The 15,840-nt window shown below is 41.1% G+C and overlaps 1 protein-coding gene and 1 long non-coding RNA gene across 2 annotated transcripts in view; both read left to right on the forward strand.

Annotated features, from left to right (window-relative positions):
* LOC138961467 (uncharacterized) overlaps positions 1-15,840 on the forward strand; it is a 394,970-nt gene that overhangs the window by 280,484 nt on the left and 98,646 nt on the right. The gene's annotated exons all lie outside the window — the stretch shown is intronic.
* Positions 3,393-15,301, forward strand: LOC138960828 (adrenocorticotropic hormone receptor-like). Its single transcript, XM_070332473.1, has 5 exons — positions 3,393-3,928; positions 4,734-4,955; positions 9,936-10,090; positions 12,976-13,181; positions 13,704-15,301. Exons 1-5 carry the CDS (start codon positions 3,610-3,612, stop codon positions 13,960-13,962), a joined length of 1,161 nt encoding a protein of 386 aa, XP_070188574.1. The 5' UTR covers positions 3,393-3,609; the 3' UTR covers positions 13,963-15,301.

Genomic DNA, 15,840 nt, shown 5'->3' on the forward strand with positions numbered 1-15,840 from the left:
CCCTTTTAAGACCCTGTATTCTCAGACTTTCTGTTCATAACCTGTGTCAAACTACCCCCATTTTAAGACTTCCTCTTTTTTAACTGGCGTCTGGCATTATGGGGTTAGTGCTAGGACTGGTTGGTCCGGTGTCAGATTAATGTGACTGGGTGAGACATGAAGCCTGTGCTGCGACTTCTGTCTTGTGTGTGGCGCACGTTATATTGTCAAAGCAGCACCGCCCTGATATGGCCCTCCGTGGTCGGCTGGGCGTTAAGCAAACAAACAAACAAACAAACAAACTCTTTTTTAAGACCTGAATTGAATAATCAGATTGTTTGAGGTCTTAAAAGGGGGGTTCCACTGTACCGTCAAAACGGCCAGCTGCCAATGCTGCCTTGTTTGAGACCGGCGTTGTTTCAGTCAGCCTGGTTTCCAGTACAACCGAGTAATTCGTTCTGGCCAGATGTGCGAGGCCGACATTAAACTTGAGCGAGAACACCAAAAAGGAAAAAAAAAACCCACCTCGCAAGCTTGACGTCAGCAAAAAGTGTGTCGAGCATAGTATGAAAATTTGACACGTTGGGAGATTGTGGTAATATGACGCCAAACACTGGACCGCTACGGCGAAAACACAATTAAAACAGACGTCATCCACTTCTGCATCGGGAATAAAATGAATATTCAAAAGGTTAAGTTTAAGCGAAAGTTTGTGGTGGTGACTTTACGACTTGACTGACCCTCTGATTGGCTGAACGGTGTGTGTGTTGTAAATGCAAGCCCGCCGTTTTGTGAGAATTGAAAACAATGTAGCTGTCGTTTTGTCTTGGGAATTGGTCTTTCTTCGATTCGGCTGGAAACAAAGAGTGATTGTGTATGGACAGTGCATGTCGTTGTGACTGTGATTGTCTTCTTCTTATTATTATTCGTCTTCTTCGTTCATTGGCTTAGACTCCCACGTTCACTCATGTTTTTAGCACGAGTAGATTTGTACGTGTATGACCGTTTTTACCCCACCATTCAGGCAGCATACGCCGATTTCGGGGGATGCATGCTGGGTATTTTCGTGTTTCTATAACCCACCGAACTCTGACATGGATTACAAGATCTTTTCCGTGCGCACTTGGTCTTGTGCTTGCGTGTACACACGAAGGGGGTTAAGTCACTAGCAGGTCTGCACATAGGTTGACCTGGGAGATCGAAAAAATCTCCACTCTTAACCCACCAGGCGGCAGCGACCGGGATTCGAACTCACGATCTCCTGATTAGGAGGCCGACGTCTTACCACCACGCCACTGCGCCCGTCGATTGTGATTGTAAAGGCTACATTCATTTCCGCCACACACAAAGTAACAGACACATTCCCTTGTGAGTAAAAGAAACATTTAATGAGGAAAGGGAAAACGTGGAAATCATGTGGGTGTGGTCTTGCTGATTGAAACATTTGCCGTAATTGCTTTTTTTTTTTCTCTCAAAAATGAAAAGCGCATTCCGTAAACCGAAAAAAGACCGCATGTATATATGCACAAAACACCACAGTATTGTTTATTTTATTTAATTTATATTTTACATGTAATGCCGTAAAAACTATTCCCGTGTAAATCCAAAAACAAAGAGACTGCCAACGTTCCAAAATTCAGAATAAAACCCAAGAAAGGTAGGTTGTTAGAACGTTTGTTATTGACAAAACAATACATTCACAGATATTTTGACCCAACGGTCTTTTAAGGGAACAGACAAACAAATATTCACACAAAACTTATCTTGATAGTTATCAAATTATAGATATTTATTTGTCTGTGCACTTAAAAGACCGCTGGGTCGAAATATCTGTGAATGTATTGTTTTGTCAATAACAAACGTTGCAACAACCTACCTTTCTTGGTTTTTTATTCCTGTGTAAACGACCCTGTAAATGAGGTCAGATCTGTCCAGGCGTCTACATGCAATAGCAGCGTTCTCCCACTTGGACACTTACCAAACATCAACAGTTTGAATACTACTACTTAATTAATACTACTACTTAATTAATACTACTACTTAATGAATACTACTACTTATTAATGAATACTACTACTTAATGAATACTACTACTTAATGAATAACTACTTAATGAATACTACTACTTAATGAATACTACTACTTAATGAATACTACTACTTAATGAATACTACTACTTAATAAATACTACTACTTAATGAATACTACTACTTAATGAATACTACTACTTAATAAATACTACTACTTAATTAATACTACTACTTAATTAATACTACTACTTATTAATGAATACTACTACTTAATGAATACTACTACTTAATGAATAACTACTTAATGAATACTACTACTTAATGAATACTACTACTTAATGAATACTACTACTTAATGAATACTACTACTTAATGAATATTACTACCGCCAATTCATTATTTTGTCTCTAAGAGCACATGTATAAGTTTATCTTGTTGTGCTCCTTTGTAAAAACATATTTTTTCATGGCTTTGTAAATTTGTATTTGAAAATAAAACACTGTTTAAACCAATACTACCAGTGAAAATAGCTGGAAGTTTGTTTCGCTGAATGAATTTCGGAGGCGGGTAAAGTTGTCATTCAAAACATCATTTCAGCAAAATGTACCATCCCGCACAGAAAGTAGCCAGGTTTTAATCAAATCCTTTTTCTTTTATGTTTTATTTTTTTCTCTATGTATGTATTTATTTACTTATTTATTTATTTACTTTTTTATTTATTTATTTATTTATGTATGTATTTGTTTATTTATTCATTCATATATTCATTTATCTATTTATGTGTTTTTTGTGCACCGAAGGATGGTCTTATCCCAAGTAAAAGCCTTGGCGAATGGACGTTGATTTACACGACGGTTTTCACAAGGCGGAAGTGATCTTAAAAAGAACCACACAGCCAAAATTAGACTATCACAGATTGTTTCAGGACTGTGTGTATAGTGGTAAGGCGTCCGCCCCGTGATCGGGAGGTCGTGGGTTCGAACCCCGGCCGGGTCATACCTAAGACTTTAAAATTGGCAATCTAGTGGCTGCTCCGCCTGGCGTCTGGCATTATGGGGTTTGTTTGTTTGTTTGTTTGCTTAACGCCCGGCCGACCACGAAGGGCCATATCAGGGCGGTATTATGGGGTTAGTGCTAGGACTGGTTGGTCCGGTGTCAGAATAATGTGACTGGGTGAGACATGAAGCCTGTGCTGCGACTTCTGTCTTGTGTGTGGCGCACGTTATATGTCAAAGCAGCACCGCCCTGATATTTCTCTTCGTGGTCGGCTGGGCGTTAAGCAAACAAACAAACAAACAAAAAGACAGTGTGTACATCTCAGGCTGTTCGCTGTCTCTACAGTTTTAAACTTTCCGAACGCTAACTGTGGATGATTGATATTTAATTTAAAGGCATTTTAGTTTTCAAACTACTTTATTTTTGTGTTGATTCCCAGAAAACACAGAAAACAACCGCTCTAAACCGTGTAGACAACGATTATTTCAACAGCTCTATGAACATTTGACGTTTCCAGAGAATGTGTAATATATCGAGTGTGGGGAGCACTACCCCTGTAATAACACATCTTTTGTGAACCTTTGAACAGCAACATCCAATCACCATGAACGAATCGCTCCTCCAAAGCAACGCCTCCAACTCAGCCAGGGTCTCGGCCAACTGCACACGTGACCCAGACAGCAAGCTGGTCAACCTTGACCCAGTTTTCATGACCTTCTATTTCGGTAGCTTCGTGTTGGTGACAGCGGTGAACTTGACGGGAAATGTTCTGGTGCTGAGGACAATCTACAGACACCGTTCTCTGTGGCTGCCCTGCAACGCATTCGTTTGCAGTTTAGCGGTCTCGGATCTTCTCTTCGGGATCATGTTCCCTATTTACAACGTGGCTGGGATAAATACGCCCGGTGTGAACGAGGCTTTAGGTGAGTGCATGGATCGAATTGAATACACCGCTTGAATTTCCCCCTGTTTCTGGCAATGTTTGGCATAGAAAGCATAAGATGAACAAGAAGAGGTGATGATGATGATGATGATGGTGATGATGATGGTGATGATGATGTTGTTGATGATGGTGATGTTGATGATGATGATGGTGATGATGGTGATGATGACGACGACGACAACTATTACTACGGCTGGGACAAATACGCCCAGTGTAAACGAATCTTTTGGTAACGGCATCAATCGAGTTTAATGCGCCTCTTTTGTTTTCACCTGTTTTGTGACAAAGGTAAAAAGATATCATGGCACCAGTGGTGGCACAACAAAGAACAAGATGAAGAAAAGGAAGAAGACAAAGAAGAAGAAATGACGATGATGATAGTGATAACAACGACGCCGATGATGATGGTGATGATGATGATGATGATGATGATGATGACGATGATAATGATTATCATGATGATGAAAGGATTATTTCTGAGAGACAGAGAGAAACGGACAGACAGACAATCAGAAAATTAGAGAGCGACACACACTCACATAGAGACAGAGAGAGAGACAGATAGAAAAGAGAAAGAGAGAGGCAGACGCGCGCGCGTGAGTGTGTGTTTGTGTGCGTGCGTGCACGTGCGTGCGTGCGTGTGTGTGTGTGTGGTTAAAACACATTTCAAAGTAAGATGTTGTACTTCTATTCAGTAATAACCGAACCGAACACAGGGACTAACGACTCGTCGACGACGATTATGTTGTAAATGTGATGTCACTGATGACGTTGTTGTTTTCCAGGTCGTTGGGCAGTATGTCGATTCGTACTCATGGAAGTCCTAGCTCTTGAGATTTGCTCGGCGTACTCTCTAGTCGCCATCACTGCCGGCAGATACATCCATACCGCATTTCCGCTTCGCTACCATCATTACGTCACAGCTCGAAGGTGTCTTGCTGCCGTCATCATTTTGTGGCTGACGTCACACATCTCTTGCATCATTGTCTACGCGTCTACAAATCCTCGTGAGTGACGGCTTCAGTACAACTTTCTGTTATTCTTCTGTAAAACTTATTTTTATTGTTCAGAACGTGAGACTATTGTTACGGAGTTTATACCACAGAGTATGTCACAGCCGGATAGGGTACGCGGTCAGGAAAGCCTAGGGTCCGCTGTCAGGAAAGCCTAGGGTCCGCTGTCAGGAAAGCCTAGGGTACGCGGTCAGTAAAGCCTAGGGTACGCGGTCAGGAAAGCCTAGGGTACGCGGTCAGGAAAGCCTAGGGTACGCTGTCAGGAAAGCCTAGGGTCCGCTGTCAGGAAAGCCTAGGGTACGCTGTCAGGAAAGCCTAGGGTACGCTGTCAGGAAAGCCTAGGGTACGCTGTCAGGAAAGCCAAGGGTACGCGGTCAGGAAAGCCTAGGGTACGCGGTCAGGAAAACCTAGGGTACGCGGTCAGGAAAGCCTAGGGTACGCTGTCAGGAAAACCTAGGGTACGCGGTCAGGAAAGCCTAGGGTACGCGGTCAGGAAAGCCTAGGGTACGCTGTCAGGAAAACGTAGGGTACGCGGTCAGGAAAGCCTAGGGTACGCGGTCAGGAAAGCCTAGGGTACGCGGTCAGGAAAACCTAGGGTACGCGGTCAGGAAAGCCTAGGGTACGCGGTCAGGAAAGCCTAGGGTCCGCTGTCAGGAAAGCCTAGGGTCCGCTGTCAGGAAAGCCTAGGGTCCGCTGTCAGGAAAGCCTAGGGTACGCGGTCAGGAAAGCCTAGGGTACGCGGTCAGGAAAGCCTAGGGTACGCTGTCAGTAAAGCCTAGGGTACGCGGTCAGGAAAGCCTAGGGTACGCGGTTAGGAAAGCCTAGGGTACGCTGTCAGTAAAACCTAGGGTACGCGGTCAGTAAAGCCTAGGGTACGCGGTCAGGAAAGCCTAGGGTACGCGGTCAGGAAAGCCTAGGGTACGCTGTCAGTAAAGCCTAGGGTACGCTGTCAGTAAAGCCTAGGGTACGCTGTCAGGAAAGCCTTGTATGTGCTCAATCATTATACCTACCCACAAGCAGATCATCATACTTGTAGATAATATACCTGTGATATACCCCGATGCTTTGCAAAATAATGAGCTGTTTATCACTGTTTATTCCCCCCTCTGCTTCTTTACCTCTGTAAACTTGTAGGGGTAGTTATTTTTCGATAATGACCCAGCAACCAAACAAATAACGACCCAGCAACAGCCTGAATCCTCGATAGTGCAATGGGTTGAGAGGTTGTTCTGTTTCGGTACTACTTTTTGCGACTGAAAAGTTCAGAACGCTCTAATGTACGAAGTATACATCTCTGGAGCAAACAATACAAACATACCGCATTTAAATTAACAACTACAGGCCTGAACACATGAATCTCCATATAAAATCCATGAGTTCGGTTGTTTTCTGAATCTCATCTGCCGTGGCTCAAGCCGTTCATCACAAGCAATTTCCCAAGGCAAGTAACTCATACTTTGTCTAGCGACAAGAGTAGTTCCCCTTCTTTTCACTCAGTTCCTTCGACAACAGACTGCAATCCGACGGTCAGTTTTCAACAATATTTCATTTAATAAACAGATCACACGCAACCAAATGCACACATCTCATCAATTTAAACAACATAAAGGGGTTTCATACACTATTTTCCCCGGAAAACTGAACTTCATACAGTTTTTAACGTTGGAACACGGGTGCAAAAGTTCGTCTGCTAGTCCCATTTGACGAAAAAACATTACCCTAAGCGATACCAAAACATATACAGAACACACAATATCTGCCTTTGCCGCCACAGCAGAATAACAGCATATCTGTGTACTTGATTTTAGTCTAAAATAGGAAAACTGACAAGAAGTGTTAACAGAATGGAATGATTTGCACGGAACTATACAACCGCGCATTAATCGATCGCCTGCGCAGGTTGACTGGTTGAGAGAATAGGATTCGATCAAACTTTCGCAAAAAAACTCCTCTTTTCTTTGAATAACTGAAGAAAGGAGGAATAAAGAGGTTACACACCTCGTCTCAGTGATTATCAAAAATAATGGTCTCAGTTCGCGGTCATGAAAAAGCTCGCTAAAGCTCGCATTTTTCATGATCCGCTAACTTCGACCATTATTTTTGATAATCACTGAGACTCGGCGTGTAACCTCTACATGTAGCCCACTGACTTATGCAGAGGCTGAATTGACGACACGGGACCGCAGAGTGAGAACAAGGGAAGGACAATTCGTCTGCTCATGTCAGAAACCAACCGCATCAAAGCAAACACTTACATTTTGCGAGTTAATAACCCCATCTCTAGGTCAGAATAGAAATGAGCCTGTGTCACGAACTGAAACCTCTGCTGAACAATCCTTCTCATTGCGGTCAATGCGCATGCGCCAATCTTGGACTTAAAAAATGCGACCCTTTGACCGAACGAACCATGGGTTAGGGTTAGGGTTAGGGTTAGGATTAGGGTTAGGATTAGGGTAAGGGTTAGGGTAAGGGTTAGGGTTAGGGTTAGGTTGTTCACGACCTGATTAATCTCCCCATGTTAGCGCATGCGCATTGACCGCAACGAGAAGGATTTTTCAGGCAGTTTTCAGTTCGTGACACCTGTACCAAAATGAAATGGGACATTCACATGCAAAATTCAGAATGCAAACAGAGCTTTGCAAATTTAATATAGTCATTTAGACTGTTTTAAGATTCTGTTTTTGACATTTAAAAGATAACTTGTAGCAACCGTAACACGGGACACAGTACTGTCCTTAATATTTTGTTCATAAATGTGTTTAATGGCTCAAAATCACATTTGTACACATAAACGGATGGTAAGCTAAGGATATATTGCTATAGCTCACATAGCTGAGACTGCTGGACTAAATAAATTATGCAACAACTGTGTCCTCCGTTACGATTGACACATAATTAGTAAAGTTTATCACCTCACATACGCACAAATAGTTTCAAAGCAAAGGTTAAAGGAGCAATGTTGTATTTATGGCACTGTAAATGTTTTGGTATCTAAACTTAGTTGGATTTCCATTTAGATTACTAGAATACTCATAGTTGTGTGTCATTCGTAACGAGACAAACATTTTTGTTTCACTGCATATTGTTCACTTATTTTCAAGAAAGATGTAATTTTAGACAAAATGAATAATAAGTAACTTATTCATAGTTTGAATACCAAATTAGCCAGGAGGAACCCACACAGGAGAAGGTTTCAATGTTTGTGTGTCAACTGTAATATGTCCCGGAAGACATTAAATTTGTCCCGAACAATGAATTTATTGCTGCGACAAGACATTAAGACACCACCTTAAAATCTTTCTCAATTGTCATTAAGAACACCGATCACAGGAATTGTGGAAAAGGGGGAGCAAGACTCATGCTGATTTTGGTGATTTCTAGATTTATGTGTGTCAATCGTAACAGCCTGCTGAGGACACAGTATGTCAATATAGCTAATAGTAACGGTTCTGTAAAGAGGACACAGTACAACTATTTTATTTTGTAGACTAAAATAACTACATATGCCCTTTAACTTAGTTATTTTCAGGCAGGTGTGAATAAAGGCTATCATTTAAAACTGTTATTCAACGGAAAGGAAACAAAATGTGAATTTTATACGGAAATGGTCAATCGTAACAAAAGTAACACAGTAATTAATATGTAAATTTGAAATTTCAAAAATAAAGAGTGTACAAATTACATCTGAGTTTCTCTTTTGTCAATAGGCTTCAATGTAAAAGCTCTTTTCTTGATGTTAAAGCACTGAAAGCTCTCAAATATATAATTAAAAAGAAAATTGCAGTCTTACCATTAAGAAATTTCGGACATAATCCGTTACAGTTGACACGCCACTTTTATAACTTGAATTTTTCATACAAATTCAAACATGTTCTGGGTGCAAACTCATTTGAGCAAATCCTCATCTTACACTCATTGAAATACAATCAATAAATAAACTGATGACATTATTTATACTATCTCTCTGGAGGGTTTACTTTAAGAAGGAGTGGTGCTATTAGTAACTTGCTGTTTTCATGAAGAGAAAGTATTCTTGAAAGGTATAGGCATCTTCTTGCTGACCACGTTTTGGCACAGGCTCAAATATAAACGCTATCGTGTTTTTAGCGTGGCGATTTGGCGCATTATACTTGTTCTGGTCAAAATAACCGACCCTATTGCCACGGTGAAAACTCGATAGCTGTGAACAGGTGAATAAGGCAAAAAAAAAAAAAAGGTCTGTTTACGGTAACGGGCGGGGATATAGCTCAGTTGGTAGCGCGCTGGATTTGTATTCAGTTGGCCGCTCTCAGCGTGAGTTCGATCCCAGGTTCGGCGGAAATTTATTTCACAGAGTCAACTTTGTGTGCAGACTCTCTTCGGTGTCCGAACCTCCCCCCGTGTACACTACATTGGGTGTGCACGTTAAAGATCCCACGATTGACAAAAGGGTCTTTCCTGGCAAAATTGCTTAGGCACAGTTAATAATTGTCTACCTATACCCGTGTGACTTGGAATAATAGGCCGTGAAAGGTAAATATGCGCCGAAATGGCTGCAATCTACTGGCCGTATAAAATTTCATCTCACACGGCATCACTGCAGAGCGCCTAGAACTGTACCCACGGAATATGCGCGATATAAGACTCATTGATTGATTGATTGATTAACCCGACCGACCCCAGTTTTTAGGCCCGACCCTAATCTTTTTTTTGGATCGTCTGAAAAAAAAACCCGCATCCAAAATAGAGCTGTTTGCGCTCAAACAGCAGACGACAGAAGGGAGGTAAGCTCAAAGTACTGTTTATAGTTATGTTGGGCAAAAACAGGGATTAATGAGAAAAAATGAACTGTGAAACATCATAGAGAGGGGAGAAAAAAAAAGGGGGAAAAAAAAAAGCCTACCTACCGACCCTATTTTTTCACCCTATGTTACCGTAAACAGACCTATTTTTTTTTTGGCCTTATCACTCTTTGTATCCCACTGACTGTTGCAGAGGCTGTGTTGACAGGGCAGTACTGCAGGATATGTCGCTACGAGACAGTCTTCACGGTACGGGAGCTAGGAGTGTTGACTGTTGTCCAGTTTGTTCTTCCCTTCAGTTTCATGCTGGCCTTCTACGTCAGAATGGCCTGCATCGCTAGGAGACTGGTGAGTTGGATCGATCAGTGGTCATCCTATGTGTTTTTTAAACCACAAAGTCTAACGTCCCACTGGCAGTCCGTGCAATATACTATATAAATATCTATTACTATTTTAGTGCATAATATCACTAGCTGACCAATCAGGGCTGATTGTAGGTGACCCTCTAAATGTTATAACGGTCAGACAGGGACCTTTTTTATTTATCAATCTAAAATTAAGAAAGACGAACTAAAACTTTGATCTTAAAACTTCAGGGTGACATATTCTTAGGAGTGACCCTTTTTATTGTTTAACAATGAAACACATTACCATGTTAAATACCTAAAAGCCAAGTTTGTCGGCGGGGGTGGGTATACAGGCACCAACCACCTCCTGAAAATGACATCTTGTGCTCAGCTCGGTTGAAACTTATATGGTAAAAGTTCCGAGGAATGCAGTATTAAGTTATGTCCTTACTGTCTTATGTTGATTTATGAATCTGACCCTATCTAGTAGACCAGACCAAACACAGCAAAAGGGTTGTTGAACCTGATGTGAAAGTGCTTCGTGAGAACCTGTCAGTTGTTAATATTCATGAGGTCAAGTGTGTGATTGGATGCGATTGTCTGCATGAGATCATCATTGTGCAGCCTCGGTTCAATCCCGTTCCCGTTGGCTGTTCTTTCTAGAGTTGCGTAGTCAGTTCGAATTTTATTTTGTTCGAAATAAACGGCATGGTAATAAAACCGTTATTTCTAATAGGCTGATGACTGTTAGGCCAAAAAAAAAAAAATTGTCTGTTTAGGGTAACATGACCAAAAAAAGTAGGGTCGGTAGGTAGGTAAATTTTTTTTGTTTTTGTTTTTTTTGTTGTTGTGTAAATGCTATGTTGGCTGAACATTCACTTCTTATATTTGATGAATACATGTTTCAAAACTAACGTATAAATAAAACAGAGAGAAAGGGAGAGAAAGAAACGCCAAATGTCTCTTTTTAGCATTTTTAACTCTTTTTTTTTTTTTTTTTTTTTTTGAAATCAAAAAAAAGTTTTTGGGTCGGCGCCAAATCGATAGGGTCGGTCGGGTTACCCTAAACAGACAATTTTTTTTTTTTGGCCTTAGCAAATGACAACAGACATGTCTCACAAACGATATCAGCATTCGCCAAAAAGGCTCATGCTTGATATCTTTTTTCTCGACATGTCTGTTATCATTTGCTAACAGTCAGCATATTAGAAATAACTCATAATATTAATGACCCTCTATGCAGTAGTAGCCTATAATTATCAGTTTTCATTTCCCACTGCTTTACATGCAGTTGGATTCACTTCGTATCTATAGCCCACTGATTTTCCATAAACTAGGACAGATCACTCTGTAGTATTACCCCACATACTGTCACAGATAAACAGGTGAGTTGGATCGCTGCTCGCGCGTTGCTTGGTGTTGTGTACACCGGTACGAACTAAAAGGTGGAAACTATAGATCCTTAACAAAAACTAACAGTGCTTACTCCGTTACACATGTCGTCTGCATTTAGAGCGCTTACTTCCCTTTGGTTATTTGGGCCAGGCAAGTTAGTTCCCCTGACCGAACGTTCATTCGTACAAGAAGCGTTTAATGGACAGCTAACATTTAGGGGAAGGGCTCCTAATATTCTTCTTCTTCTTCTTCGGCGTTCCAGGATTTTTTTGGCCTCAGGTCAGAGCTCCTAATATGGACCGGCTCCTAATATGGACCACCTTCAGTTCTGACAAACTAGCGGCGCTAGAGCGCTGAAAACAATTTCATTCGCTGTATTCACCCTCTCTGGATAACTTGCACATGTTAAAACAGTTGCTGAAACACAAACCTCAAAACCGTTTGGCTTTTTCTCTTTTTTTCACTTTTGGCAGAGTTCACTCTAAATTTGCCGCCTAGAACTGACTCGTTTCTGTCCACAGCCAAAGCTTTTATCACACAAAACGTGCTATGTATGACAGCTAAGACTGTATTTGTTACATTTAAGCAGTGTTGAACCCGAGTTTTTACTGCACACAACAAATAATAGCAAAATCTCAAAGTATGTGTGAGTCCCCTAATATGGACCACCTTCAACAAATCGAAGAAAATGAAAGCTAAAGGCTATTTTCATTAATTCATTAACTATAACTAGCCCTCGAGATATAAAAAATATATAACAAATAGTCTTCTTTTCGTGGAAGTTGATAATTTCACTTATTTTCACTGTGTTTTTGATAAGCTTCTTCAGTTTCTGGTGTGCTTCAAATAATGCTCTCGCCAACCCAAAACAGCTAAATCTAACGCATATTTTAATTAGTCTGACTTGCACACTAAGTTGTATCATGCTATTTTGAAGTATAGGGGGCTTTTTACAGTGATTCTAGAAGGCCTCTCCACTGGTCCATATTAGGCGCCCAGGCTCCTAATATGGACCATTTGTGTTTTTTTCTGTATTTAATTTTTGCTAAATGTCTATCAAAGCTATCTTTATCTAATTAAGCCTAACGGTTAACCTAAGAGAGAAGGACTACCAAACACAAAATAAAACTTCTTCGCAAGAAAACAAGCTAGTTATCAGCATGAAACAAAAAGCGGTCCATATTAGGAGCCCTTCCCCTAACTCGAGTCATCCGACAAAACAGGCAGACGATACTGAATTTTCTTTGATGTTTTTTTTTTTAAACGGTTTTGGTCATGGACCTGAGGAGCAAGAAAACCAAAGAAAGAAACAACAACAACAACAACAACAACAACAACAACAACAACAACAACAACAACAACAACAACAACAATAAGCAGACAACGTTAGCCTGCCGAGAAGCGTGTGTGTATATGTGTTCGCATGTCACTGTGCTGCAACTTGTACTCTTATTCTATTATTTTTCTCTTCTCCATATTCATTCCTAACAGAACAAAAGGGTAGCAGCAGAAAGTTTGCGTTCGAGTGACACGTCCAACGAACCTTCACGGGGCCTTCTCATCCAGCGACGGCACAAGTCTTTGGTCATCATCACTCTTCTGATTGGCTGTTTCGTTGTCAGCTACTTGCCAATGATCGCTTACTTCTTCCTAATACTACTGAAAGGACAAACACGAACGCAGTATGAGTATTTCAGGTAAAAATGGTTTATTTTTTAATTTTTATTTTTTACATTGATTGACCATTTTTACGTTTATTGGACTATTGATGGGTGCAAAATAACATCGTTATTATGTATTCAACAATAGAGCGCTAACGAACATTTGCACGCACGTTCATGCTCGCACACACATAAACACGTACATACACACGCGACACGTACACACACACGCACGCACGCACACACACACACACACACACACACACACACACACACACACACACGTACACACACACACACACGTACACACACACACACGCGCAAACACGCGCACGCACAAACACACTCGCAGTCTCTCTCTCTCTCTCTCTCTCTCTCTCTCTCTCTCTCTCTCTCTCTCTCTCTCTCTCTCTCTCTCTCTCTCTCTCTCTCTCTCTCTCGTTTGCTTATTCTATCACTCTCGAAAAATATGTTTTAATTCATATCAATTCAATTCTCTCTCCATGACTAGTATCATCTGCCACTTTCTCATCATCGTTTCCTTAATTTGTTCCTCAGCGCATCATCCCGCATCTTCCTGTTCCTCAACACGGCAGTCAACGTCTTCATTTACGCGGGGAGAATGAGCGAGTTCCGAGACTGCCTGCGTCGTGACGTTTCCCCTTTTCTGCAGAGTATACGTTACCCCTGCACTGTTACGTCACTCGCTGCATCACTCTGTCAGTGCGTCACCAAAAGCAAAATGACGTCACCTTCGCACCCTCCCCATGCTGGGAAGCTGGAGAGCAAAATGTCCTCAATCTCTGCGGAAGTGTGACATGAATGGAGAAGGCACGGATGGTTGTTGTATTTTAATTGTGTACTTCTCTTGACAAATTGACAGCTGATATAATGCCCTACACGGCCTGAAAACCACGCTTTGTTTGACAGTGAAGAAAGCAGCCAGGTACAGGTTACAGGCCGAGTCTCAGTGATTATTGAAAATAATGGTCGAAGTTAGCGGATCATGAAAAATGCGAGCTTCAGCGAAGCAGGATGATTTTCTTTCTCCCTTTCTTTGTGTTTTTGTTTTGTTTGCAGATTGAGATTGAGTATTTCACTAAAGGTAGATTGTATTATATACATTTGATTTCGTATTACATTTCGTATTACAATACATTCAGTCATCATCAGATTTCGCCTGCAATTGAAAATGCAAGAACAAACTTAGAAGTGAATTCCTTTGAACTTTTTGTGATTTTTCTTCAATCCCAAAATATATAGATGTGTTTGAAATGTGCTTAAAAAAAAAAAAAAAGAAGTAAATTTAAAAAAAACTACGTGTTATGCAAAAGACTTTCTCTGTTTGTTTCTTTTAACGGAACCACTCAGCGCCAGCTCTGCCGAAGGTTCACTAGTAACGATGATATCCATTAATCTGGCAATGATAACGGCAAGTATATTCAAAACGCAAAGTTTGCATGTCAGAGCCTTTATATTCAATTTATTGCGGCTGCAAACTCTTCAAAAAGCGTTTCATCTGTACGCAAATCCTTGGAAGATGGACAGTTATACTATGAAGCCACAGCAAACATCTAATAAAACAAAAGAAATCTGTACTCGCCATTACAAGGACAGCTAGCACACGCAAATAAAAAGTCAAAATTTTACCTTTGGAGGCTTCTTCGTGACACACACAAAAAACAAATACGAAGGAAAATTAAAAGCATAAGCAAAAGCAGCACAGAACCAAACAGGGGTTAAAAGATAGAGGGAAAACAATATAAAGGGAAGGAACTCTGGTCAAAATAAAAGAAATTACAGAGGAGAGAAGTAGTTAGTCCCCCCGAAAACAAATTAAAGGGGAGAGAAGTAGTGAAAAAAAGAAATTACAGTAGAGAGAAGAAATAAGTAGCAAAAAAGTTGATTCCACCTTTCAAATTATATAACCATGCAAATCTAAAAACTCAAAAACAAACATATAAACAACCAAATAAGCAAAGCAAGGATATTCACAAAATATCAAAACCTTACCCGAAGCTGGTAGCCTCGACGTCTCGGCAAAGAAGCGACCAGCCCAAACAGCAATTGCCATATTTCCATCTCATATGTTCCAGCTAACACCGTACCACCGTGTTGACATCTGACCAATCGTAACCTCATTAGAAGTTCACCAATGAAGTGTAATCTGTCTGGGCAGCCACAGCTGTTATTTCTTTTTTGGTCACTCGCGTTGGCTTTCAAAGCTTCTACATGCTAAATTTAGACTTTGCAAAATAACTATATTTACGTTGTATCTTCCAGGAAGTCTCGGATAGCAATTTATAGTCTTGAGTCGAGCGTTTGAAAATGCCTGAGCCTGAAGGCGGGTGTAACTTAGACCTCTTGGTATCAGTCTGCCTTAGAGATGTGTACGACAGATGGCCAGAATAGCGCGCTGCATTTTCCTGCATAGACTAAGGCGCGTCTGCCGCGACGGTGCCCGAGCTAAACAGTGGCGGGCACTGCTCACAGCCCGACACACGGCACTGTAAACATTCCCCGTCCCTTCACCTCTCTCGCCACCATCCGCCCTACCCTTGGTCTCATGCCTGTGTATAAAATGTTAAGGCTGTAGTGACTATAATAAAGACAATAACCAACCTTGCAGGAAGGTGAGCATTCCAGAGCAACGATCCAGACCGGCGAACCCTCGGGGTGCTATGAAAACACAACA

Source organism: Littorina saxatilis, linkage group LG3 (genome assembly GCF_037325665.1).
Source record: "Littorina saxatilis isolate snail1 linkage group LG3, US_GU_Lsax_2.0, whole genome shotgun sequence".
Taxonomy (NCBI): domain Eukaryota; kingdom Metazoa; phylum Mollusca; class Gastropoda; order Littorinimorpha; family Littorinidae; genus Littorina; species Littorina saxatilis.